Here is a 24,783-nt window from a genome sequence, read left to right on the forward strand (position 1 = left end):
AAAGAATAAGTCTTCAGTCTGAATATAATTTGCTGTCGACTTCACAGGAAGAGAAAAGGTTGTTAAAAACCCGGCATACATTTTATGAATTTGGGGATAAAGCCAGTAAATTACTGGATGCCCCCTTTCTCCATTGTTATTTGCTATATCAATTGAACCATTGGCTGCTGCGCTTACAGAGAATAAGATTTCATTATATGCAGATGATGTTTTGCTATATGTATCAAGCCCAGCCACATCAATACCTCAAATTATTTCATTATTAAAGGAGTTTGGCAAATTCTCTGGCTATAAGCTAAACTTGAATAAAAGTGAGTTTTTCCCGATCACTCCGACCTCCTATAGAGACTCTTCCTTTATCCCCTTTAGAATAGTTCGTGAGGGCTTCAAATACTTAGGTGTACAAGTCACCAGATCGTTTAATAATTTGTTTAAGGCCAATTTTGTCCACTATTGGATCGATGTAAAAAGACTTTGTGAAATGGTCCTCTTTACCCCTGTCTTTAGCAGGCCGTACTAACTTAATTAAGATGTCTGTTTTACCAAAGTTTCTGTATTTATTTTCGAATATACCCATTTTTTTTAGGAAGAATTTTTTTACTAAGATGGATAGTCTAATTACCTCCTTCTTGTGGGGGAATAAGACCCCTCGGATTAGGAAGACTTTTTTTACAGAGATTAAAATGTCAGGAAGGGATGGCTCTGCCTAATTTTTTATTTTATTACTGGGCAAGTAACATTCAGAAGATAATCTACTGGTTATCTAGTGTAGATCCCAAAATACCCCTTTGTGGGTGCAAGGGAACAATCATGTACTAATGTCAAACTTAGTTCCCTAGTTTGTTCTTCACTTCCTCTGATGGGAAAGAATTATATCTCCTCCCTTAATCCTGTATTGACTCACACCTTAAAAATTTAGGCCCAATTTAGAAGACATTTTGGTCTACAATCAGCTTCCATTTAGGGTCCTATTGTCTCTAACAGTTTATTCCCACCATTTTACATGGATTCAGCTTTTTGTATATGGGAGGAGAGGGGTGTAGAGGCTATCCTATAAGCCTCGGCATGGTGTTCTCAACTCATAGCGGACAAAACTTAAATCCAGGCATTAGCTCTCTTTGGGTGGTGTTCCCGTTTATTATAAAAGGTAGAAAATATATTTTTCATAAAATGGTACTTCACCCAGTGCTAATAAAGTGCTGTTGTGCTGTCTGATAAAGTGGGTGCTCACGGCTACGGTAAGAACCGTGTGTTCCCCACCATCCACACCTTTCCCTAACTAATTACCACACCTGTAAATATACCTAACTCCCAGTGACGTGCCACCCCCAGTGCAATACTCCCCAAGTGGCTAAAATAAGTAATAACTAAATTAACTTATCTAAAAGGTGAATATAAATGGCTCCTACACCCCGGCCCCATAATTGGGAATATTTACTTTAATCACGATTACCCAAATCACCTAGTTTAAACCAAAAGGAGCCATTTGTGCAGAACTAATCTAAGTGAAATCTTCTCTTAAACCCAGGACCTCTGTAGTCAAGTCATCTAGTCGGGACCTCAGCTATGACACTTGGCTTCCATCAAAGGCAGATCTTCGTTACAGGCCGATCCAGCTGACCCGTTTTGTCTTCAGCTGAACTGAACGGACAAAACCTTTCTTGTCAGGGTACGTCTGCGTAATTTTTCCCATCAGCCAAGACCCTCTTGGGGCGACAGGATCCATTATGACCACAATATCTCCAATGGAAAAGCTTCTTTTTGGTCTCATCCACTTCTGTCTCTCCTGGAGTAGCGGTAAGTATTCCCTCACCCAGCGCTTCCAAAGAGATCAGATAAAAACTGCACCTGCCTCCATCTTCTCTTCATGTACAGATCATCTTTACAAAAGAGCCCAGGAGGGAGGTGTGGCTTTGACTTCAAGAGCAGGATGTGATTGGGTGTAAGTGCTTCAAGGTCATTCACATCCTCAGAGGCCTTTGTAATGGGATGACTATTGAGAATGGCTTCGACTTCGCAAAGAATGGTGTGAAACCCTTCATCGTCCAGTGTTTGAAGTCTGAGCGTGGAAAAGAGGACCCTTTTCGCAAGACGAATAAGACGCTCCCAAACCCCCCCATAGTGAGACCCAGCTGGAGGGTTAAAGGACCATGCTAGACCACTCTGCAATAAGGCATGCTGAATCTTCTGGTGGTCTAACTCAGCAATGGCTTCCCTTAACTCCCGCTCAGCTCCTATAAAGTTAGTACCATTGTCTGATGTCAGATGTGTCACCTGACCTCTGCGACACATGAAGCGGCGAATGGCATTTATGCATGAGTCAGTGTCTAAAGCATAAGCAACTTCAAGATGAACTGCCCTACTCGTCATGCAGGTAAAGAGAACGCCGTAGCGCTTCGCTCTGCCCCGGCCTTTCTTCACCTCTACTGGCCCGAAGTAGTCGGCGCCCACATTTGTGAATGCAGGTAAATCTGGCACAATTCTCTCTACTGGTAAATCGGCCATTTTCTGTACCCCTGTCTTTCCTTGGAGACGGCGACAAACTACACACTCAGAGATGACCTTCCTGCAGGCAGAATTGGCATGAGTAATCCAGTATTGCTTCCTGAGAGAAGAGAGCATATGATTTCTACCTGCGTGACCCAACTGTTGATGGATATGCTTCAAGAGGAGTTTGGACACATGTTGCTCTTTAGAAAGAAGGACAGGATGTTTTTCAACTTCAGGCATGGCAGCCCTACTGAGCCTTCCTCCGACCCGCAGCAATCCGTCCTCCAACACTGGGTCCAGCTTGTAGAGGTCGCTGTTTCGTTTGACAGATCCTCCGTTTTTCAAAACCACAATCTCATCAGAAAACCTCTCTTGCTGGGAAAAACAAATGATGGCACCTTCTGCCCTCTCAAGGTCACCTGTTGTCAGTGACTGTCCACAGAGTGCCAATTTTTCCCTTTGCATCTCAGCATAAAGATAGTCATTTCTTCGGCCTCCTTTATCATGACCAATACTTTCGGAGGCTTCAAGAACCTTTCTCCTTTGGGACAAGGTTAGAAGCATGTCTCTGAGTCTAAGCATCCATGCCACAGAAGTTCTCAGCTTCTTAAAATCTGAAAAATAGCTTAAAAACACCTTTGTTGCATTCAGTAGACTATGGGAGACAAAGGCATTCACCAGTGGGTCTTTTTTCACCTCAGGGTCATCCACAGGGATTACAGGTTGTTCCATGATGGTCTTAGGCCATTCCACTTCCCCCCTTGAGAGAAATTCTGGTCCCTTCAGCCACCGTTCGCATGCAAGGAATTCTTCAGCACTTAGACCCCTGGATGCCTCATCTGCTGGATTCAGTCTTGTGCCAATATGTCTCCACTGTACAATATCTGTTTCATTTCTGATTACGGCCACCCTATTGGCCACAAACGTATGAAACCTCCTGGTCTCGTTTCCAATATACTTTAAAACAGTTGTGCTATCTGTCCAGAATACTGATGGGTGCAGATCAAGCTGCAACTCCCTCTTCAGCATCTTGTCCACCCTAACAGCCAGGACAGCAGCAGTCAGCTCAAGACGAGGAATTGTTGTTTGCTTTAAAGGAGCGACCCTGGCCTTGCCCAATATAAAAGCAATACTGACATGGTTTCTTTCATTCTCCATCCTGAGATATGATGCAGTTCCATAGCCATACTCACTGGCATCGGAAAAGTGATGCAACTGCAGGCGAGTAGGTGTTCCAAAGTCCTTTGGCTTGATACACCGGTCCACTGTGAACTCAGTGATTTGATGGAGATTAGCCAGCCATTTGGACCACTGCTCGGAGAAGACACAAGGTATGCTGGCATCCCAGCCAATGTTCAGCCTACACATCTCCTGCAGCATCCTTTTAACAGGCAAAGTAAATGGTGCAAGAAAACCCAAAGGGTCATAGATGGACGACACCACAGACAATATGCCACGTCTTGTATGTGGGCGCTCTTGTATGGCTATCCTAAAGGTCAAAACGTCTGCGTCTATGCACCAATGAAGACCAAGAGCTGTTTCAACGGAGCTTGCCTTTTGATCCAGATTAAGCCCCCTGATGATCTTGGAGCGCTGTGACTCAGGAATACTGGCCAAAACTTCACTGCTGTTACTTGTCCACTTCAATAGGCGGAATCCTCCCTTCGCACAAGCTTCAGTCAATTCGTGCACCATTTTTATGACTTTAGACAATCATCCATGTAAAAATTTTGGAGTATTGTGTTCAGAACACTAGGTTCAAAGTTGTCTTTATAGTCTCGCACAATTCTCCGCAGTGCATAATTCGCACAACTAGGCAAAGACACAGCCCCAAAGAGGTGAACCCTCATCCTGTATTGCATGGGAGCTTGTCTTGTATCGCCATCAGGATACCACAAGAAGCGTAAAAGGTCTGTGTGCTCGGAGACACCCTCACCTGATGGAACATGGCTTGGATGTCTGCCATCAACGCTACACGTTCCTGTCTAAACCTGGTAAGTACGCCAAGTAAAGTGCTTGTGAGGTAAGGCCCCTGCAACAGCTGTGAATTCAATGAAATTCCTTTAAACACAGCAGCACAGTCAAAAACAACTCTAAGGGTTTTCTTTTTCGGATGGTATACCCCGTGATGGGGAATATACCACACCTTGCCGTCGGCTCGCTTCGATTGCTGATGTGGTACAAGCTCAGCATAACCCTTTTCAATAACTTCGGAAAGGAAAGCTGTGTACTCTTGATGATAATCTTTGTTCTTCTTGAACTTCCTGTGAAGACTTAAGAGACGCTGCTCTGCGATACTGTAGTTATTTGGCAAGACAACATTTTCAACCTTAAAAGGCAAGTCAATGCAGTAGTGTCCTTCATCAAGCTGAATTGAAGACTCCATTATTTGCATGAACCTTTGATCCTCTCTAGAAAGACACACATCATCTGATTTTTCATTAAAATCCTGATTGTATTGGGCAACCAATAAGTCTTGCAACTTAGCGACTGAGATCCTATTGGCAGTGACAGCAGGACAGCCCATCTTGCCTTTGCCCGGCTCGCCACCTCTCAGCGGACCATTCACGACCCACCCCAGTAGAGTCCTGACAGCATATGGTCCTTTGCCTTGGCTATTTATTATTTCCCATGGTTCCATGAGCTTCGGCGCATTAATGCCTATCAGCAATTCCACCTCTGCCTCAAAACTGGGAACTCTAATGCCTTCGAGGTATTTCCATCCCTCTAGGTCCCGTTGTGTGAGAATGTTATTTCTGCTCACAGGCATGGTCCTCTGAGTATAGACTTCAGGTAAGTCCAGGAAGTTTTCTTCATTCAAGCTAGAAACCTCAAGACCACTAAGCAAGAATGTGTCTATGGACCTCTCTTGGCCAAGAGTACGAAGAAGAATGCTAGTCTTGACTCCTGAAAGATTCAGTTTTCTCATGAGACGTTGAGTACAGAAAGAAGCTGAACTCCCAGGGTCTAGAAAGGCATAGGTGTTCACAATCATGCTGCCAGACTTGGCCTTCACCTGTACAGGCACAATAGAGAGAACGCATTCATCACTTCCGGCCCCAGTATGGCCACATGTCTCCAATGATGCAAGTGCATTATTGACTGATACTTCCTGTGTTTTAGATTCGATGTGTAGGACAGTTGGATGTTTGTGTTTACATATATCGCATGTCAAAGGCTTGTCACATTCCCTGCTCATATGACCTCTCCTCAGACAGCTGAAACACACTCTACCCACTTTCAAAGCATCCAATTTCTCCCTGTGTGTCATCTCATCAAGCTGTGAACATGTCTCCACTGAATGCTGGCTCTTACACACACAGCATGACTCTTCATCATTCTTCTGTGAAGCTGACCCTCTGCGCTGTTGGTGCCAAGCTGCTGATGTAGTTAGTTCAGAGGCAGTTTTAATGGCAGCAACAGTAGCTTGGCCTCTTCCAGTGTATCTGCTCTTGGATTTAGAGGAGGGGTCTAATGGCGTACCCTGTAGGTCACCAAAGAGAGGATCAGACAAAATCTTTACCTGACGCTCAAGGAAGGCCACGAAGTCTGGGAACATAGCTCTAAAACCACGGCGCTCCTGTAGCTCCCAGGCGACAGACCTCCATTTTTCCCTCAGTTTATATGACAACTTCATCATTATCAGGCGAAGATTAGATGGCACGTTCATCTCCTCCATATACTGCAAATCTTCCATGACATTACAACAGTCCCTTAAAAAGATTGAAAAAGACTGCAGAGCATTAATATCATCAACCCTCATCATTGGCCACGTCATAACCTTCTCCATATAAGCTGCAGCTATTTTCGTTTCATTTCCAAAGTGTTCTTCCAATAGATTCTTTGCTCTCTCATAGCCCTGCCCAGAAGCCATATTATAGCAACTCCGAACCAGTTCTCTTGGCTGCCCTCTGGTATATTGCTCGAGGTAATAAAGACATTCTTGTTTATCTGTAGTTTTCTTTTCAATAGCTTGCTCGAAAGCTCTAATAAAGGCAGCATATTTAAGTGGATCACCATCAAACTCTGGGATAGCTCGTGGAGGAAGAGAGGCTAAGGCTTGGTTCTGAACCAGCTGAGCGGTGATGTTAGTTTGCTGTTGCATAAGGTCATACAGAGTAGGGTATTGAACATTGTCAAGAGAGGAATGATGATGTGACTGTGATTGCATGTGTGTACTCCTTGTGAGGTCAATGGCTGAAATCCTGCTGCTAAAGCGTTGGTGAGTCTGGATCCATTTCCCTGCACTGTGTGACTCCATATTTCACTAGCTTCTGATGAGCTATGCGATGCAATGTAACAATGGCAGTGTGATTCTGTCCTTTTACTATTCTGTTCTCACCAATGCGTTACTTAAGCAAAGGGTTAACAGATAGCGAACAAAGAAAACTCCAGAAAGCAGTCTTGTGACCTTGGTGACTTTACTGGTTATTTTAGCTGTAAAATTACAAACAAAGAAGAAAATTGTGTGTAAGCATTATATGTATATCTATGATACAGTTAAACAATACAATGTACCTAGTTTCTTCACAACATTATTTTAGCTTTGTATATATTGTAAATACATGCATTTTGTGTTAAACAAAGAGAAACCTAACGTTCCCTAGAACCGTTAGCATGTAGCATTAATTATTAAAGCAATTCGTTCTCCCACAATAAATGCAGTATCAATCAATTATTTCAACAATTAAACAACTCCTTATGGACATTAGTATGTTTTAACACAAATATGGCACTTACGGACATATATATCCAAGGCTTAAACGAAGAAATCAACCACTCAAAGTACATTGTGTGCATATTGTTTTAAACTATCTTCACTGAGAGAAATCGAAAGTGAAACTAAACATATCACCAGTAGTACCTTAAATGTCCAGTAGGTGGCGGGTCAAACCCACAAAGGATATATGCAACAGCACACGTGTCTTTAATGCAAGTGAGATAGGCCCCCTATATGGACATTTATGGATAGGCTATGTTTGTAAAATAATTGAAAAAAATACTTTTTAATTAAGACTGATTAATCTTCTGTGAATATTTGTAATGTTACTGAGTAAGTTATTCGTTGCTAAATATGTGGTTTATTTTGAAATTGTTATTGTTATAAGCTGTTATCTGTTTCACAAAAGCAGATGTTTCTTGATATTCTTACATATTTCTCAATATATGATTGTGTAAGCCTCAAGCATGTATTACTAAGATGTAATGTATTAAGATGTAATACTATGTATTACTCTTGTATTACTAAGAGGATGAAGATTGGTGAGCGGGTAGGTAAAAGTTTGGGTAAGTCTGGCACATAAGGCTATAGAAGAGACTAGACCAGGGTTCCTCAAATCTTTCCCTGGAGGACCAACCTGCTGCAGAGTTTAGCGCCAACCCTGATCAAACTCACCTGTCTGTGATTTTCTAATGATCTTGAAGACACTGATTAGCATGCTTATGCCTGTTTGATTAGGGTTAGAGATAAACTCTGCAGGAAAGTGGATCCCTGGACTAGACAAACAGTATGGGTGGTCTGCTAAAATATTGATTAATGGAAGGTGCTTCAGGTGACACACATGATGTATCTAGATCTATATTATGGGAGACATTGAAAGCATATCTGCGTGGCAGGATAATCTCTTTTTCTTCTAATGGTAAAAAGAAAGAACTGTCTAGGCTCAGGGATATTTCAGAAACTATCAATAAGCTGGATGAACAGTATGCCATCTCTTCTTGTCCTCGCTTATATAAAGAAAGAATAAGTCTTCAGTCTGAATATAATTTGCTGTCGACTTCACAGGAAGAGAAAAGGTTGTTAAAAACCCGGCATACATTTTATGAATTTGGGGATAAAGCCAGTAAATTACTGGATGCCCCCTTTCTCCATTGTTATTTGCTATATCAATTGAACCATTGGCTGCTGCGCTTACAGAGAATAAGATTTCATTATATGCAGATGATGTTTTGCTATATGTATCAAGCCCAGCCACATCAATACCTCAAATTATTTCATTATTAAAGGAGTTTGGCAAATTCTCTGGCTATAAGCTAAACTTGAATAAAAGTGAGTTTTTCCCGATCACTCCGACCTCCTATAGAGACTCTTCCTTTATCCCCTTTAGAATAGTTCGTGAGGGCTTCAAATACTTAGGTGTACAAGTCACCAGATCGTTTAATAATTTGTTTAAGGCCAATTTTTGTCCACTATTGGATCGATGTAAAAAAGACTTTGTGAAATGGTCCTCTTTACCCCTGTCTTTAGCAGGCCGTACTAACTTAATTAAGATGTCTGTTTTACCAAAGTTTCTGTATTTATTTTCGAATATACCCATTTTTTTTAGGAAGAATTTTTTTACTAAGATGGATAGTCTAATTACCTCCTTCTTGTGGGGGAATAAGACCCCTCGGATTAGGAAGACTTTTTTTACAGAGATTAAAATGTCAGGAAGGGATGGCTCTGCCTAATTTTTTATTTTATTACTGGGCAAGTAACATTCAGAAGATAATCTACTGGTTATCTAGTGTAGATCCCCAAAATACCCCTTTGTGGGTGCAAGGGGAACAATCATGTACTAATGTCAAACTTAGTTCCCTAGTTTGTTCTTCACTTCCTCTGATGGGAAAGAATTATATCTCCTCCCTTAATCCTGTATTGACTCACACCTTAAAAATTTAGGCCCAATTTAGAAGACATTTTGGTCTACAATCAGCTTCCATTTAGGGTCCTATTGTCTCTAACAGTTTATTCCCACCATCTTACATGGATTCAGCTTTTTGTATATGGGAGGAGAGATTAGGCTTCTAAAAGATTTATATCTAGATAATACTTTCTGCTCTTTTGAAGAGCTTGTACGTAATTTTGCTTTACCTAGATCTCAATTTTTTAGATATTTACAGATTAGGAGTCTCATTAAGAAGGTCTTTGTCTCCTTCCCAGAAATCCCCCCTACATCACCTATTGAGAATTTGCTTGATTTGAACCCACATGGCAGGGGACTAATCTCAAGCATATACTCTATTATAACATCTATAGATCCACAGAACCTGGATTATATTCGTAAAGCCTGGCAAAATGATTTGGGCACAGAATTTACAGATGTAGAATGAGAAGATGCTTTAAATCAGGTGCATTCCTCCTCGCCCTGTGCGAGACGTGGCTTAGTTCAATTTAAGGTTCTCCATAGGCTTCATTTCACTAACTTTAAACTAGCCAAGATTTACCAAAATATTAGCCCTGTATGCGGTAGGTGCTCACAATCGCCTGCTACTACTGCTCATATGTTCTGGTTGTGTCCTAAGCTAGAGGAGTTTTGGAAGAAGATTTTTGAATCATATAAACAGATATATGGCATCTCGATTGACCCTGATCCCTTGATGGGCATTTTTGGTGTGGTGCCTGAGGGTATAGATCTCAGGAAAGATATCCATTCTGTTATTGCCTTCACTACACTACTAGCAAGGCGTTTAATATTATTTAAGTGCAAAAGGGTGGACCCCCCAACTCATGGTAGCTGGATAAAAGAAGTAATGTCTTATATTCAGTTGGAAAAGATTAAATACATGATTCGAGGTTCGAAACGTAAGTTCCTAGACAAATGGTCTCCCTTTATTAAATACTTTGAAGAGCTCCCTGGTCTTTAGGGTGGAGTAGCCAGTCTCAACCTCCACCTTTTTTCCATATTTTGTTTTATTTATTTATTTCCTTTCTTTTTTCTTTTCTAAAGGTCACCTACTTATTTAATATATTTAGGTTTGAGTATATATGTATGCATGTATATCTGCCTCTGTTACCAGTAATTTTAGTTCCTTTACTATGTTATCTAGACAGGTATTCTGAAAGTGTGTACTTAAATTTATTTATTTATGTAATTATTTATTTTTTTATTTTTTTATTAATGAAGATGTACCTCTTCTGCAATTTGTTTTATTTATTTATTTATTGTTTTTATTAATTAATTAATCTTTGGATGTTGTCAGGCCTTTCGCGTTAAATGATATCATATGGACTGAACAAGCATTTTATTTGTATTGAAGAAAATTTATTTATTTTTTTTATTGTTTCACTGTAAACACTGTAAATTCTGGAATGTTTTTGACTCAAGATTATCTGCTTTTTTTTAAGGCCGTGGTTGTGGGGTGGGGGGTGGAGTACTGTTTAAATTGTAATGTAAAAACTCCATAAACAAAATATTCAAAAAAAAAATGTGCCAGGGTTTACGTACTGAACCCATGTTTTAGCACCACTCAGTGGACATTTCTCTATTAAACTGCGGCGAAACGTGCAGCAAGGTACGTAAAAACGGTCTCGTTAAAAAGTGCACCGAGGTACCTTTATGCCATGAGACCAGGCTGAGTAAATGAATAAGAGTAAGCTGATTTAATATGTTAATGAGCTGTATTATAAAAAGAAAAAGTGTTCCAACTGTACACCTGATGATTATAATAATAATACTATTAATAAATTATTTAAATAGATTTAAATAAATATAGCTAATTCAGTTGTTTTGTTTTAAAATAATGAATAAATGAGTTAATGAACAAGGGGATTTTGGGGTTAACCATTCACTCTCATTTATTACTAAGAGAAACATTGTGTTTAGTCATATGCTTCCCTGTTTCTCTAGTTGTCAAGTACAGAGAAATGTGCTGCATATGAGAAACTGTAAATTCAACCAGCAATTAAATTACTTAAATTTCCTAACAGACAGATATTTTCATTCCTCAGTTCTGGTTTTGTATAACAATACTAGTAATACTAAACTATATCTTACAATGTTCTGTTCAAAGTCTTAACCTAATTATCTATTTTAAAAAACTTTGGTTATGGAGGTAATAACATTATGTGCCAAATTCTGGTCTTCCCTGCATGCCACACAGACAAAAACGATGCTTTGAAATATGCAAGTCTTAAACATTTTATTGTTTAGTGTCAAAAACAAAAAAAGGCCTGCACTCTAAACAAAGTCCTTGTTTTTTCATAAATGACACGAGGAAGAAAAGTGGCTTTTGGGGGCCACATATTATTGTGGGTAAATGATGGCTACTATTAATGAGAATCTTTCAGTCCCCATGTGTAATGTACAGGGCTGAGTTCAATTATGTTTAATGACAAATACCTGATAATAGATTAGCATTTAATAAGATTATTGAATAAGCAGGCTTTTAGCAGAAATTCCCCATTTGTTTAGAGTGCAAAGCTTTTCTGTGATTTGGAAGTTGTTGTTTTTTTAATAATTTAAAATGGCATATGGCTGATATTTCTTAGGGATGAGTTGTCCTGGGATGCCTTGCAGTAGGGTTTGAACACATAAGTTTCATTGTGCGTCGTCCTGAAGTCATGTTTGCTCTGCCGGGGTTTGATATGGCAGTCTTTAACCTAGTAAGAGATTAGTTGAAGGTTGAAGGTCAGCTCTCAAGTGGGGAAAATAGTTCAGAAATAGTTATTAGCATCAGGCAAAAATGCCTTATGTCAACATAATCATTGCAATTTAATGGACACTTTTAAGTAGTTCTGTCAAACGATTAATCGCATCCAAAATAAAAGTTTTTGTTTACATAATTTATGTATGTGTACTGTGTATATTTATTATGTATATTGTTACGATCCTCGGCATCGTTGTTCTTGTGTGTCTTACTTTGTGTACATGAGTGTGTGTGTGGAGGGATTGGCTGTTCATCAAGGAACGTGATTGGTGGATTCTGAAGCGGATGACTTTACAAGGGCGGCGCACACTTTGGCGTTTGCTGCTGTGGCGTGAAGAGCTCTGGATTCCGCCTCCATCAACAGATCACCAACAGCTTCGTGACTACTGTTTGTAGCTGTTTCTACTCATGATTTATTCTATTTATCCTAAGAAAATTCCCGGAACCTGTAGGAGGGGTCTGCCATGTGTTTTTGTTTAGGGAGTTAGGGAAGTCATTTGTATTTTTTCTTTTCTAATTAGGTCATTTATATATTTCACTTTATTTTGATGGTCCCTTTAACACATTCTATTGACTATATGTAATGTTGCACCTACATTTCTACTAACTCTCATTATAGTGTTAGTAGTGTATTAGTTGACTGGTAGGGTTAGGGTTAGATTAAGTTGACACATTCTTGCAAAGTTACTTATAGTCAGTAAGATATCTGTTGGGAGACCAACACAATAAGGAGTTAGTAGATATAAAGCAAACAGTCTACTAATACTCTTATGAGAGTTTGTTGACATGTAGTTGCAACATTACTTAGTGTCAACAGAATGTTCAAAAGGGACCATCAAAATAAAGTGTTACCCACTCTTCTTTAATAAATTGTTTAAACTTATAATTGTTGTCTTTGGTGATTTATTGGCTGTGGCCGGAATCCCGTCAACATCACTCGTTCACGTCTCACCCTATTAAAATGGGGCGTAACAATATATAAATACACCTGCATGTATATATTTCAGAAAAAAATTATGTTTATATATTTATTTATAATATAAATTATATGAATATAAATATAGACATGTACATACATGTAAATATTTTCAAAATATATACTGTATGTGTGTGCATTTATATATATATACTAAATATACACAAAATACACACATATATTATGCAAACAAAAACTTTTATTTTGTATGCGATTAATCGCGATTAATCGATTGACAGAACTACTTTTAAGTAAACTACTTGTCCACTACTTATGACATGATTTTAACCAAATTTGGGTGGGGAAAAAAAAAACAGAGCAATGTCTTTGTTTGCTTCTTATGGGCTGGAGAATAAATGTAAAATTTTACCCGCTGAAGCTGACTAGGGCTCAGTTCCTGTCTTCTGGAGTTCAAGGGGACAAAATCTTTTTGGATGGTTGTGAGCATCTGATCCGACTCTAAAAATGCAAGTAGATTTTTTGATAATAATCAATATTAGGCCTATATTACAGAGACTAACAGCATAATTTTACATTTTATATATTTTTATTTACTTTTATATTTTACATATTATTTTTATATGTTTATAGAGTATTTTTTTTATGTATATTGTTCAGTCTTTTTTTAAGTCAGTAAACCAAAAGTACCTTGCTCAAGCAGCATGTGGCTAGGTGGGTAAACCGATGGCTTGGGACGAAGCACTTCTTTTGATGAGAACTGCTCCTGTGATGTTGTGCTGTAATATTTGCCAGCCAGATCAGGCCTCCCGAATGTAACATTGCTCAAAGTCCTGATACTGGGTCCATCCACATGCACTGGGAACTCTGAGCGGTTTATCTGATAAAACAAATATCCCTGCATGGGTTAGAAACAACACACTTTGTATTATTGTAATCTTTAGGCAAGAATAATTATGCAGCGGTCACACACCTCTGAGAGGAAGGACTGGTTTGTTGTTGACAGGCTCTCCTGGTTGCCTGTAAGTTTCTCTCCTTTGAACACAGAGCTGAGAGTCGGGCATCTGCGCTCTAGGTGAATAGGGCCTGGTAAAAACAAACTTATTAAAGTGACACACTTGAATGTTTCATGTTTATTTTTTAGAAAACGTATAAAACATAAAATATAAAGGTAGCTATACAGATTTTAAAATGCTTCTGAACTGAAAAGTAATAATATTACATTTGATAAAGGTGTTCAAACATTGCATTCCTTTGATAACATTTAATTAATATATTAAGTTCATGATTTAACTCCTGTGGAAAATCTCTGATATTCTGCATTGAAGAACATTTTCTACAGCATGACGAAAAGTTATTGTACATACCGCATTCGTGTGAAGGAAACTCCTCAGATGATATTGTAGTCCATTCATCATCACGAAGTTGCCGAAGCTTGAAAGGCTGACGTTTCTTTCTCTTGTAAAGCAGACTTTCAGGGCTGTTGAAAAAAATTAAAGTTACTGATTCTCCACATGGTTTCACATTTATCTCAATATAACTAGGTGTGACAAAATGTTATTTCTAGAGCTTGAATTTTCTATAATCAGACTTGACACAGTTCTGTTGTTAAAATGTGCATGTTTTGTGTTGATGCTGCATCAGTACCTGTGGTCAACTGACTGTCTGAAAAAGATGGAATAAGTTGTTTGCTTGTCTTGTATTTTTTCTCGGTCTCCCATTGGTACAGCTGAATACTGAACTCGTTGCTGAATGAAAATTAAAAAAAAAAAAAATGATGAACTGCAACTTTAATGGCACTCTCTGAAACCACCACCGAATGATTACTCTTGCTAAGTAATTAAACACTAGCTAATTACGACTTCAGCAGTGTAATTAGATTACTGTACTAAATACTCTAAAAGTACTGGATTACTTATTACTTTCGAAATCCCATCAACCTCAACTCATTGAACAATACAAGGATAGACATGAAACTGCTCTTTTAATTCTTTCAAATAAATCATATTAAAGGCATAAATTAACCAAAGGGAGATGGCTGCATTAAAAACATACATTTTAACATAAAATTTTGATGTTAAATCCACTATTGCTATAGGCCTAATATAAATAGTTACATAATTGTTTCATAGTCTACACAGTATTTATTGCAATTACATCAGAAGTATTTAACTACAGAAAAAATAGGATTAATCCCTTATAAAGTCATTCAATTACAGTAATGAATTACTTACGAATGCATTACACCCAACACTGCAAATGATGTAGATTTACCTTCTCTATGGACTCCAGAGGAGAAAGAGGAGGACACCCGCTGTACAGGAACTGCTCTTGATAACTACAGTCATATCTGTTCTTTTTCTCCTGCCTTAGACTTGATCCAACTCCTGGGAAATAAAAAATAAAGCATCATCAAAAAATTGCAAAAAACAAAAAGGTCAATGGACAATATGAGTGTGCAGTACTGACCTGCGCTCCCTGATTCCTTTGCAATGAGGATTGGAGACACCTCATGTTTGGTGTAACTGGATCCGTATGTCGGCTCGGGATATTTTCCCTCCGGCACACTTATTCTGACTTTGGTAACTGGTCGAACAAGTTTGGCTTTAGACATTGGCAGGAGCTTGAAATCAGATTGAGTGGTCACAAAGTCTCCACTCCTGTCCCCAGAAGTCATTTTAAAGTTTGTCCTGTGCATTGTGAGGTTGGTTATCTTAGGTTGAATGACAGGGATGGAGCTGCTGTCAATGAGTCTAAAGTGGCTCTTGGTGGTGGATTCATAGATGCCATCTGGTTTATACAAAAATGGCAAATTTGAAATTCTTGAGCAATACATCTTCACAGTTTTTTTGCAGATTCAAGATAGAAAGTAAAAATGTTTGACTGAAATCTTTTGAAAGCTTTGAAGCAAAAATTCCAAATAGAACCGCAACGTCATAATAGAGCTGGTTATTACCCGGAGTGGGCGGGGCGACACAACAGCTCATTTCATTGGTTTATAATACAGCAGTTGCTTGAAGATACGCGCGTTTAGTTGTGTTTTATTTTTGTGAATGATATTGGCCTGTATTACAGAAATATAAATGGGTAAGTCTGTAGTCTCTATTATCTGTTTTGTAACCAGTGTAATAGGATCTACTGGCTAATGTTATTGAACAGAATAGGCCATGAACACAGAATATACCAATATTTCACACAAACGATTATCCCGGGTTATTGTTTACATTGGCTTCACATTCACACGGGCAGCACAAACTCAGGATTTTACGAAAATTATAATGGTAGCCTAATTTACTGTAGGCTATTAGTAGACATCGGACAGATTCGAAAGCAAGCGGATTGAAAGTATTTTAACGAACAACTGTGACAAATATCATATTAACGAGGTTTGTTGTCCGTTGCACTGCAATTAACAAAGTTCACTTGAATTACTTGTTACAAAGTGCAACAACGCATAGAAAACTCTGATTCGCGCTTCTCTCCGGGGCGTTGCTAGGGTGGAGAGACAAGGGGCTTAGCCCCAGTAAAAAAACCAGTGTCTATTTAGGCTAAGTGCGAATAGCCCGTCTTGTTGGCAAAGGCTATTTACACTAACTCCACCCATTAACGTGTGATTGAGTTAGTCAACACTAAAAAAAGATGCTAGATTAACATTAGTTTTAGATGGTAAAACATATGCTTTTTGACGCGATCGACCCGAGTTCGAGTCCGCATTTTGCCGAACTTTTTTTCTCTCTTTTCAAATCTCATATTGCACCAGAAAGGCATTTATTTTAAGTAAAAATTAAGGAAATAATCAAAAAGTTGAAAATAAGAGTATTGGGTAGGTGTAGGGAGGCCTTTATTGTTCCAATAAGGTGGCATCCAGCTAATAATTTGAATTAAAACTATAATTTACACTCAATAAGTTATTATTGCGTACTGTTTTATAATGTACTACAATACTGAGGTGCAGATAATTGCCACTATTTGCAATAAGTAGTATAAATAGCAGAAAATCTTGCCATTTTAACATAGTGTAAATAGAATCTATAGCTATTTGCACTTAGTGTAAATAGCATATCTTTAAAAAATACTGCTATTTTCACTTGGTGTAAATAGAATCCATTGCTATTTGCATTTAGTGTAAATAGCATCTATCGCTATTTACACTTAGTGCAAATAGCCGCTGCCTAAAAAAAACAAAAAAAAACACTCTTCCATAGTTTATTAAAAATGCATTTATTTTGTATTTTGAAAACTGTATTCATGTCACATGACTTAGTATAGTATAGTATATATTATTTTGTACTAAGTAAAACTTGAAACTAACATATTTATTGACGTATCAATTACTGATAGCCTATAAAATTCAAATTTAACTTCATTTTGGAGTATTTCTTTATTGCACAATGCACATTTCTTAATATAATGCCTAAAATGTGTTTTAATATCACTACTAATAAGGATTGTATGATCTCTGTATAATATCGGTCTTTATAGTGAATCTGAAGGCTATACTTGCAATAGTTCCACTTTAGCACAATCAAATATCTTTAGTTGGACTTCAGCACTACTTCCACACAATTAAAGTGCATTAAACACAAAATGAGTTGTTCCGATTTAGCAGACTTTAGGTAGCCTATGCCAGTTTAGTATACCGAAAGTACAATTGCAGGGTATTTGTAGAATTCTTAGCACAAAATAAATGTATACGTTATGTTATACTGAACCTCACTGACCACATCTGTGATGCTTTATCTAAAATTAAAATAATTTATTTGTTTACATGTGGATAAATGATCAACTTTATTTTTCACTATCCCCCCACCATGATTCTAGGGGAAAACAAATTAGACAACTAAACAAAATAACATGTAATATACTAGCGGTTCTAGTAAAAATTGCTGCAGTCTATTTAAAATATTCGATATTCAATGAATTGTTAAAAAATAAGTTGAACAAATGATTCAATGACTCGCTCATAAAGACTTCACTTGTTTCATTCCTGAATGAATCAACATTTTCTGAATGAATCTCTTTTTAAGTCACTTGTCTCCACCTACTGGCGTTGTGTTGTAACTGATACAATCTTTTTTAGAAGCGTGAAGTCACTTTCAAAAAGGTGATTTATTCTATTTTGATCAATACTGTAGACAATAGTGTTCATATCCGAGCTATAAACATTTATCCCACTACTTCTTTGATTATTTTAAGGTTTGTAACACAGAAATAACGATACACAATACATGTATGTGCATGTATTGCACACGCATATTTGAATGTTAAAGTGAGATTCAAGGGTTTAATAGACATACTGTTGCTGAATGATTGTCATTTAGGAATAAGATTGTGTGGGTGATTGAATCTGTTTGTTTACTATTTTACTATTTATTTAAATATCCAAAACATAAAACGAGGGCGTCAAAGCTGTGTTTAGTTAATGAAGCAGCCAGCAGAGCAGACTGCTTACAGACAGTTGGATTTGTACTTGGAGAACAAATTAAAATTTATAAAACATATCTTATTTGTGAAGTGAATGGTCCATCTTCAAAACATCAGGGGGTCCATCTTTGGTCCAAGTGAATGGTTGATCTTTTGGCAAAACATTAGGGACATAAGCCCCCCAACGCCACTGGTTTCTCTCATTTACCCTAACGTAAACCTAATAAAATATTTTGCATATTTCTTAAATATTTACTTGCACACATAATAGCTACTTTTTGCTACAGATCAGCTGTAATAATGGCTGTTTTTGTAAAGAAAATGACTTTCAGCATCCAAAATGAATGCATTGTATTTCTTAAGCATGAGCCTATTGAAGAAGTTTTTAATTCACAAAACCCGGCAGGTACACACTGTGTTGATGATCACTGATAGTCATTTGGGCTTGTGGGCTGTTTCTTTTATCTGTCACTCACTGTAGTTGTGCTTTAAAGTCAGCTGATGGTCAACTGATCCTGATGTGACCAGTTTTTGGGAGTCCACCATGACAGGATGACTTCATCCGACCTACTGAATTTATTCATTTTTAAGACTTAATTGTTCCCTTATTAAAATGTTGTATCAAACCAAATGGCTCTGGGTGAAAACTGTGTTCATGTCACATGACTTAGTATATATACAGTCCTCTATACTAATACATTGAAATAAATGAATACCTATAACTATAAAAACATTTCCATCATTTTTTTTTCATATTAAGTCTCTAAAATGTAAAAGCAAAAATATAATTTTCCATACTTTCCCCAGAAACGTTTTGTTTTGCTTTTTAAATCATGAATGCACATTTGCCTCTTAAAGTACATCCAGCATTTTATCTAAACTAGGCCTTCTGGACAACTAGCAAAAGCCAATTATAATACAAAATAAGCCTAGAGTAATAGCATGAAGAATATCAAAACAAAGCACCAGAATATTTAAGTGTAGTACTTGGATAAAAATACCTAAGGTAATTACGAAAATTAAAAGTTTAACATCTGGAATGTAAACTCCAGTCCGGGTTTCTCGCAGCTCCGCTCACGCGGGAGTAACTCCAGTCCGGGTTTCTCGCAGCTCCGCTCACGCGAGAGTAACTCCAGTCCGGGTTTTCCGTTAATCCGCTGTGGTGCGGTAGTACAACAAAAGACAGTCGGCCATAGCTAAATCTTCATTACAGTGGATATTATTTTGTTGGGAGTTTATTGTTTACTCATTGTATGAACTCGATTTCCTCAGTATTGTCTAAATTATTCAGAAAACCGTTCTTTGGACCGAAATGACATGAAAGGAGCCTGATAGTGGACAGTGAGTATTGTGAAACGAGTTAGCCTCTGAGCTAGCAGCCTGCCAGACCATATTGTAGCACTGTAACGACAACACCGAAACGTTTCCGGGTTTCTACGCATTGCTTCATAAGTCGAGCAATACAGGGGATATTTCAGGCAATTCATCGTGATTTAAAAGCTGAAGTGTAGCAAACAGGCACGAATGTGACGGACTGTGTGGCGCGGGCCGTTAAACACGCCCATGAAGCCTCGCGAGTTGCGCCGCTACCCGGATCACATCGCCACTCATGGCACCCAACTGAAAATATTACATTAAAATACAAATTACTGTCATTTAACTAAGCTAAACGCTGTAACACCAACCACCTCCGTATGCTGTGCTTTAGAAACTACTTTAGCGGTATTTGTTACTGTTGAGAACTGTGTTTGTGAGGTTTACAACTCCTTGGGGTTTTAGAAGCATTTGTCATGGTAACATTGTTTCTGCTATTGTTGCTACAGTAAACCTGTGGTAAGTTTGCATTTGCCACCATAACAAAGATCTCATTAATTAAGCACTTTACTCAAGTAGAAATGACTATTAGGACCTGTGGTATTTTAGCAGGAACTGTTATCATTGTAAAAAAGAGTGGTCTGAACTGTATTGAATGTGCACTTGTTGTGTACTTTGAATTGTAAAAGTAGCCTATATTTTAAAAAAATTATAGATTAACTGTAATACATTTTCATTTAATTGCAAATAACGTGGTATTAAGAGTCTGAAAACATTACATTCAGTTTGAATGTAAATGTATTCTTTTCTTTTATTTCCATTATATGTCATTTGTGACCCTGGACCACAAAACCAGTCATAAGGGTAAACTTTTTGAAATTGAGATTTAGGGCTATACATCATCTGAAAGCTGAGTAAATAGGCTAAGCTTTCCATTGATGTATGGTTTGTTATGACAGTATTTGGCCGAGATACAACTATTCGAAAATCTGGAATCCGAGGGTGCAAAAAAATCAAAATATTGAGAAAATCGCCTTTAAAGTTGTCCAAATGAAGTCCTTAGCAATGCATGTTACTAATCAAAAATGAAGTTTTGATATATTTACAGTAATACATTTATCTAATATCTTCATGAAATATGATCTTTACTTAATATCTTAATGATTTTTGGCATGAAAGAAAAATTTATAATTTTGACCCATACAATGTGTTGTTGGCTATTGCTACAAATATACCCATTCTACTTAAGACTGTAACTTGTTTTATTTAGCGTGATGCATGATATTGGCGAATTCTTTCATTGCAGGGTTGATGTTTACAGTGCAAGCGTCCCATTTTTGCGGGAACCGCAGTGCCTCGGTGCGGGGCTAGAGGACCATGTTCCGTCCTGGAGGAGAGAGAGACTTCCAGACGTCGGCTCGAAGGATGGGAACGTCCCTGCTCTTCCAGCTGTCGGTTCATGAGCGAGAGTTGGACCTTGTGTTTCTTGACCACAGCTATGCCAAGCCCTGGAACGCCCACCCGGATGCCAGCAGCGCACGGCCCACCCGCATGCTGTTCGTCACCCCTCGGCGGCAGCCGGAGCCCTCTGTGTGAGTGAAGAATAGCAGAAGGATATCTTTTACCTTGTTTGCACTTGTAATTGACATCTGTTTTGAGTGATCTGATCACAAGTTATCAGACGAGGCAGCCATTCTCACCTGGTATCAACAACTCTAGCATCTCAAAGTATGTCTTCTGGGGCCAGTTGCATAAACTTAGCCACCATGTTACGACTGTGTGTTAAGAACTAGTTTGACCAACTAGCAGTTGCCAAGAGGTAATCAGTCTTACTTTTCCAATACAAATAAGACCAATCTACCTTTTTCTAACTGAATTAAAAAAGTTATGTCCAGTCTTGAAGAAAAAAATTTAGATGACTAACTTTTTAAGACTAGTCTGAACAGTTTATGCAACCGGCCCCTGGAGCTCAAATGTGTCTCTGTTAATGGATTAGTTTGCCTGAAACAAATGTCACATCACCGGTTTGCAACTGTGGCATCAGCTGTTTATTATTTCGATTTTAGTTTGTTTTTTGTTTTTTTGTTTTTTAGGGCCCTTTGAATTCTCAAATTCAGCTTTTTGTGTTTTAATTTTTTGGAATTAAAATTGACTAATCAAGCATGTCTAATTAATCGAAATCATGAAACTTATTCAATCTAACAATAATTTATTAAAAGTTAAATTTTTTGGGCCCGTATGCTATCTGTTATATTTTTTCAGTATTATCTCCATAATATCTCTCCAATTTCCATATTGTGTTTCCCCAAATATTCCATTTCAGTGGTTTAATTATTTTTTAATAATCAAAAGACATATGTAATCTAACTGAATTCCTGCAGTTTTATCATTTGTATCATTTAGTATAATTTTTAGACCTTAATAGACCTATTGAGAGAAAATTAATAGACCTTAATCAGGTGTATTTCATTGTTTTGAAAATTATTGTATATACATTTATTATCAAAAATGTTTGTAATCAAAAGAAGGCATAAAATATTAACAATTTGTGAATGAATTAAAGATTTTTTTAAAGCATAATGAAATTAAATGTTATTTTTTGGTAAACGAGGTGTTGCACGATAGAGGTTGTGCTGAAATCATAGGGCCCTAGACATTTTAAAGCTAGTTATCTATTTATCAGTAAACGTATATAAAGTCATATTACAGTATATAATGGGTTGTGATGTTATCCACTACAGTGATTCGGACATTTCCATCGACGTAGAGACGGTCACACCCAATCCAATGCCTCTCTATGACAATCAGAAAGCCCGCAGTGTGATGAACGAGTGTGAACGTCACGTTCTGTTTGCCCGAACCATCGCTGATGGACCACCTCCTCCCGATGATTGGGAAGAACACATCAACAAGTAAGAAAAGCTGCTGATGGGTCACTAAAAGATTGCAGATATATGAGAACGAGGGAGTTTATATAAAAAAAATATAGTTTTCCTCTTACATTAGAGATGTTTTGTTTCTGATCAACTTTTCTTCAATCTGTTTTAGGGCTGGCTGGTCATTGGCCCAGAACAAGCTCTTCAATAAAGTATTGAAAGCACTGCAGGCAGAAAGACTCAGCAGACTGGCCAACGAGGGTGTGAGTTTTCAAAACTGGGTTTGCATGCTCTGTTTTGTTCAGTTAAATGCAAGAGCTGCTGTTTATCAAAGGTGCTTGAAACTATTCACTGGCTGTAATAGTGGTGGTCTTAGAAGTTTTTTCCGGTCCTAAGGTGTGTGCCTGACGTTCATTAATGGGAAGGAAATGCTTTTCACTTGTTTATTAAACATTGACAATGAATTTAAACATAACTTGTTACTTTAAAATTAAACTATTTTAATTTAGGGCCCCATGAAATCTATTTTATTTTCATCTAAATTCTTTGTTTTCCATTTTATTTTTCTGGATTCCGTGTTTTATGATTTATTACAAATTTATCATCAAAGGTGTCTAATGAAATGAAATAATTCAACTTTAACAATTTAATCAATCTTTTAAGTTTTTATCAAATTAAAGTATAACAATTAATTTGGATGAAAATTACCTTGGTTGCATGATATTCATTAAAAATAATAGTATTATTACTTTGAGAAGTACAATTTAGTATATATTAGTAATATATTTCTGTCATAATTTCTTCAAGTTAAACTCAACTTTGATGTGTTGTGATGAAGGTCTTTCAGTTTTAATTTCAGTGTGTATTTGATGATAGTTTTTCTCAAATAAAACAGTTAAAAGCTTGTGAAGTGACTCTCAGAGTATCTCTGGAGATGAAGTTCATGTCCTGATATATTGAGATGCAGATGCTGAAAACACTGTCGGTGTCACATGTGTTTGAGTTTGTGTGTCAGATATGATATGATCGATATGATATTGTTTATCATCCAGCCCAACGAATCAGTATCAGTTTAACGTCAACAACAAAAGATATGGGATCCATTGTTCCCTTTTACAAGTTGATAATCCTATTTGTTTAGCTATGCATGATTATTTTCTTAGACTAGGCTATTTGCTTGTAGCGTTTTTTTTTTTTTGTCCCTGCTGTCAGAACAGACCTGCCATAAAACCAAATGAGAAACATGATGAAGGATAGATGGTTGTTCTAATGCAAGTGTTCTCTCACTCACTCTCTGTCTCTGCTCTTCACAGGCCTGTAATGAACCTGTCTTACGCAGGATAGCAGTGGATAAATGTGCTCGTAAGGTCCGCCATGCTCTGGCCAGCATCAACTGGGACATAAAGCTGACACACTGGCTTCACAGCACACTTGTGGAGTCTTTGAGTCTTGCTATGCTGGCGGCTTACCTTGATGTACTGCAGACACTCAAAAGCAAGGTGGGATGCCTTACTATTATATTACCACTGTTTGCATAGCAGGAGGTTACAGAAGACTGTTTTTTTCCTTCTCTTGTGACATGTCCACATTTAAACCTTTAGGTACCATCCCTGATCGACAGGATGTTGCTGTCATCCTCTGTAAAAACAGGAGCTGCAGGCGCTGAGGCTCTTTCTCTGCTCCTTAAGCGGCCATGGGACCCTGCTGTGGGTGTGCTATCACACAACAAACCAGTATGTACTGCACTTTATTTTGTTTTATTTCCTCTTATCCCTGTACTGTATTATACTACTACATGCCTTCTGTCGTCTAAATGGAAGTTCATACCTTTTTTGCAAATAAAAGGTTTAATATCTTTTCGTTTAATAGTAAAAATGTCACCTTTCAGGTTGTGTGTCTTATGTCTTTTTGCTGTGAATTAATACTTACTGGACTGAAGTAACTGAGATTTACTTGATTATCTGTACATCATTTCTTTAGAAAATTTTAATTATGAGTATCAAATATAACTCATCTCTCAGCCATCATTGTGTTTGGTTTGCATTATTTGTTTGACCCCATGATAAAAAAATTGCAGAGCTTTGATTATAAAACCAAACATTTAAATATCATCTTAAGACATTTTATTGGGTACACCATACAGAGTGACAACTGAAATTCATATGCATTTGATGTAAGTGGCTTGCTATACTGTTATAAAGATCCCACTGATTTGCATTACAAGCTACAAGAATTTAATCTCACTTTTTGGCCATATAAAAAACCCCAAATTGTTTGTTTGTGGTAGGATTTCTGTAATATAAAAGACTTCAACTGGAAATGTCTGCTGTCTGAATC

General features: G+C 37.6%; 3 protein-coding genes across 5 annotated transcripts in view; 1 reads left to right on the forward strand and 2 right to left on the reverse strand.

Annotated features, from left to right (window-relative positions):
• Window positions 1-1,809: 1,809 nt before the first annotated feature.
• LOC131546057 (uncharacterized) lies at window positions 1,810-4,185 on the reverse strand. Its single transcript, XM_058785367.1, has one exon. The coding sequence runs from the start codon at window positions 4,183-4,185 to the stop codon at window positions 1,810-1,812; it is 2,376 nt and encodes a 791-aa protein (XP_058641350.1).
• Window positions 4,186-11,381: 7,196 nt separating this feature from the next.
• On the reverse strand, window positions 11,382-15,811 carry si:ch211-198o12.4 (uncharacterized protein LOC555550 homolog). Its single transcript, XM_058785303.1, has 8 exons — window positions 15,302-15,811; window positions 15,107-15,219; window positions 14,480-14,580; window positions 14,200-14,312; window positions 13,806-13,918; window positions 13,523-13,712; window positions 13,245-13,333; window positions 11,382-11,851 (listed from the first exon to the last, which is right to left on the reverse strand). Exons 1-8 carry the CDS (start codon window positions 15,666-15,668, stop codon window positions 11,711-11,713), a joined length of 1,227 nt encoding a protein of 408 aa, XP_058641286.1. The 5' UTR covers window positions 15,669-15,811; the 3' UTR covers window positions 11,382-11,710.
• Window positions 15,809-24,783, forward strand: part of kansl3 (KAT8 regulatory NSL complex subunit 3) — a 30,685-nt gene continuing 21,710 nt past the window's right edge. Inside the window, exons 1-6 of one of the 3 annotated variants that reach the window (XM_058785301.1) lie at window positions 15,809-15,919; window positions 20,877-21,162; window positions 22,312-22,482; window positions 22,619-22,709; window positions 23,760-23,945; window positions 24,048-24,179. In XM_058785301.1, coding sequence (XP_058641284.1) covers window positions 20,948-21,162; window positions 22,312-22,482; window positions 22,619-22,709; window positions 23,760-23,945; window positions 24,048-24,179 — 795 coding nt within the window. In that variant the 5' untranslated portion in view covers window positions 15,809-15,919; window positions 20,877-20,947. Of the gene's footprint in view, window positions 15,920-19,379; window positions 19,598-20,876; window positions 21,163-22,311; window positions 22,483-22,618; window positions 22,710-23,759; window positions 23,946-24,047; window positions 24,180-24,783 lie in introns of those variants that run through there. The other 2 variants (XM_058785300.1, XM_058785302.1) reach the window with 2 other exon arrangements.

The sequence above is a fragment of the Onychostoma macrolepis genome, chromosome 08 (assembly GCF_012432095.1).
Source record: "Onychostoma macrolepis isolate SWU-2019 chromosome 08, ASM1243209v1, whole genome shotgun sequence".
NCBI classification, from domain to species: domain Eukaryota; kingdom Metazoa; phylum Chordata; class Actinopteri; order Cypriniformes; family Cyprinidae; genus Onychostoma; species Onychostoma macrolepis.